The following is a 3,547-nucleotide window of genomic DNA, read 5'->3' on the forward strand; positions in this document are numbered from 1 at the left end:
TGTGTGTGTGTGTGTGTGTGTGTGTGTGTGTGTGTGTGTGTGTGTGTACATGTGTGCTTGGATGTGAGGAGGCCAGAGACCCTCAGGTGTCTTGCTCTATTACTTTCTGTTTTATTCTCTGGAGACCAGTTCACTGGCCTGGAACTAGGCTGACAATCAGCAAGCGCAGTGATCCTCCTGTCTCTACCCTTGCAGACTAGGGTGACAGGTTAGCATGGCCATACTCAGCTTTTCGCTTGGGTGCTGGGGATTCCAGCTCCGATCCTTATGCCTATGCAGCAAACTCCCACCCTCTGAGTCATCTCTCTAGCCCCAACACTTTACTCTTTAACGATTTTTGAAGGAAATTTTTTTTGTACTATATTTACACCCTTCATAGAAGTTTCAAGTTATTTAAAAATGAAAGAAAAAAGGAAAATAAAAAATTTACACACACATATACATATATATATGTATGTGTGTGTGTGTGTGCATATATACACATATATGTAATATGCATAGATATTAGAGAGAATGAACAGTAAAGATATGCCCTAAGCTACTCACAGTGGATAGTTCAGAGAGCAAAACAGAGTAGGAGCAAAGAGATAGTTTGAAATGTTCTTCTACAAACGTGTCTACTGTCAAGAAAAGATAGACTTGTAAAGAGAAAGGGCCTAACCTGAAATAACTAAATCCTTTTGGTTTTGGTTTTTGGTACTGAGAATCAGGTGGCCCTGATCAGCGTGGCTCTTAACATGACTAGGGGTGTTAAGAAATTGAAAGAGAACAGAAAAGCTGGGGTCGGGTAGTCTGTGCAGGCTCTCCTGGAGCCACAACCTACTAGTGCGATAACCAGTCCAGGACAGCCAAGGCTACAAAGAGAAACCCTGTCTCAAAAATAAAACAGACAAAAAAAAAAAACAAAAAACAAAAAACCCCAAACAAACAAACAAACAAACAAACGAACAATTAGACATAAACCATACTTCTGACACTCTGGGAAATTCAGACTAATGTTTCGTTTGTTTTATAGTTGTGGTGTTGGGGTTCAAACCTGTGGCCTTACCAGTGAACTACAGTCTAGCAGTAGACTTACAGTTCAAAAACAAAACTATTCAACTGAGGTGTGACCAGGCAGTGGTAGTGCATACCTCAAACACTTGGGAGGCAGAGGCAGAAGGATCTCTGAGTTGGAGGCTAGCCTGGTCTACAGACTGAGTTCCGGGACAACCAGGGCTACACAGGGAAACCCTGTCTCAAAAACCAAAACAACAACAACAACAAAACCAGAAACAAAAAAAAAAAAACCAAAACTAATTAATTAATTAATTAGTTAATTAGTTACTTATTATTTTTGAGGCAAGGTCTCACTTATGCATCCCTGGCCTGGAAAGCCCTGCACACCTGGCTGATCTTGAACTCACAGAAACCGCTTGCTTCTGCCTTTCAAGGGCCGTGATTAGATTTATGGAACACCACTCCTAGCCCCCTTCCCCCCAAATACCTTCACATTTTTAAAAGTACAATCATTTTAGTGTGTGTGTGTGCCATGTCCTACATCTGGAGGTCAGAGGACCACTTGGGGGAGTGAGTTCTCTCCTTCCATCCTGTGGGTCCTGGGGGATGAATTCGGGCCTTTGAGCATTGCAGCAAGCACCTTTTCCCATGGACCATCACGTGGGCTGAGATTTGACGTATCTTAAAGATCATTTATGTATTAACTCTTACTAGTAAATGGCTTCCATTTCTTTAGACTGTTTTGAAGAACTCAGCCAACCTTCTCACAGCTAAATTCAGTTTCCAATTTGTTCCTATCGTCTAACTTTTCCTTTGTAGGTGTTTGAAAAATTGTAAGTTATTGAGTCAACAGAGCTGTGTTGTATTATATTTGTATAAACAGAAGTAATGTCGTGAAGAAATATTTAGAAAAGAAACAAAAAAATGAGTGTACTAATGGGACAATGTCTGTTACAAATATTATGTTAAAATATTAATATAAGCTGGGTTCTGTGGCACACCCCTGTAATCCCAGCACTCTGGGAGGCAGAGGCAGGCCGATCGCTGAGAGTTTGAAGCCATCCTGGTCTACAAAGTGAGTCTAGGACAACTAAGGCTACACAAACAAACCCTGTCTTGAAAAAAAACCAATATATGTGTTAATATAAAAGCCTGAACTTTTCTCTCTTTTTGGGTCTGGGAATTGAACCTAGAGCCTTTGGATGTTAGGTAAGTGTTCTGCCACTGACCTGTGGACCCTCAGTCCAAGAGTCTGAGATTTCCTTATAACTCTGTATGAATGTTCAAGAATTTAATAATTGTTTGAAGAGAGTTTTACACTCACTTTCACACTCATGCTAGACTATAATTTAACTTGCTTTTGGTTTTCCTCAACAGGTACAATTGGAGAGAAGAAACAGGGCTTGGATATAGCTCAGTGGATAAAGACCTTGCCCCAAAAGTTTGAAGACCTGAGTTTAATCCTCAGCCTCCAAGTAGAAAACATGGCACAGTGGCAGGCTTCGGTGATCTGAGTGCTGGGGAACGGGGGACAAGTCGGCCCCCTTGGACTTGTTGGCCTGCTAGTAAAGCTCAAATGGTAAGTTCCGAGTTCAGTAAGAGATCTGATCTAAAAATAAATAAATAAATAAATAAATAAATAAATAAATAAATATATGAAAATTAAGATGTGTTGGGAGCTTGAAGTGGTGGTACACACTTTTAATCCCAGCAGTTGGGAGGCAGAAGCAAAGGGTGTCATGAGTTTGAGGCCAGTTCCAGGTTAGCCTCAGAGAGCGCCACATAATGAGACCCTGTCTCTAAAAAGCAAAAACAAACAAACAACAACAAACAGTGAATGCAGTTGAGGAAGATACCCCCAACCTCAACCTCTGGCCTCTACAAGCACGCACACGTACACACACTCACATACACAAACACAAAGGAGAAAGAAAAAAAAAAAAAAACAGGAGGAAATATTTCAAAACCTAATCAGTGTTACGTAATTGCCTTTTTTTTTTTTTTTTTTTTTTTTTTTAGGAAGTTTTAAGACCTTGAGAACAGCGTGTAGGCAGGCCTGCTTCAGACTTTTGAGTGACATTTAGTGGCATTTTTGTGTGGAGTGTTTTAAAGTCACGCACAGAAACTATTTACATCTTAGGTATGTCTCCATACTAGCGAGGACCCTGTCATACACAGCCACCACAGGCGTTGATTTCTGGCCCCATTCCCCGGCTCTGGACAATAATAACCGCTACCTGAGACCACACACTACTCAGTCTTAGCCAATACAGCAGGGCACGATGGTACATGCCCACAATCTCAGGGCTCAGGAGGCTGAGTAAGACAACCACAGGTTCGAGGCCAATTTGGACTAAAGTGCAAAGCCTTATTAAAGAAAAGGAAAAAACAAAACACAAATACAGCCAGGCATTTATACACTTATGAAAAACCTGTCCTCAAGGTGCTTGAATACAAAATGAACTCGTATTTGGAAGACGGTTAAATTTACTTTTTCTCTCTCTTTCTTTCTTTCTTTCTTTCTTTCTTTCTTTCTTTCTTTCTTTCT

General features: G+C 40.7%; 1 protein-coding gene across 1 annotated transcript in view; it reads left to right on the forward strand.

Moving 5' to 3' along the window:
* Tcp11l1 (t-complex 11 like 1) overlaps window positions 1–2,513 on the forward strand; it is a 61,252-nt gene extending 58,739 nt beyond the window's left edge. The window contains exons 8-9 of the mRNA XM_055602838.1: window positions 1,819–1,832; window positions 2,377–2,513. Of these exons, the coding sequence (XP_055458813.1) occupies window positions 1,819–1,832; window positions 2,377–2,513 (151 nt within the window). The remainder of the gene's footprint in view (window positions 1–1,818; window positions 1,833–2,376) is intronic.
* Window positions 2,514–3,547: the final 1,034 nt, after the last annotated feature.

Source organism: Psammomys obesus, unplaced genomic scaffold, assembly GCF_907164565.1.
Source record: "Psammomys obesus unplaced genomic scaffold, mPsaObe1.curated_primary_1811, whole genome shotgun sequence".
NCBI classification, from domain to species: Eukaryota; Metazoa; Chordata; class Mammalia; order Rodentia; family Muridae; genus Psammomys; species Psammomys obesus.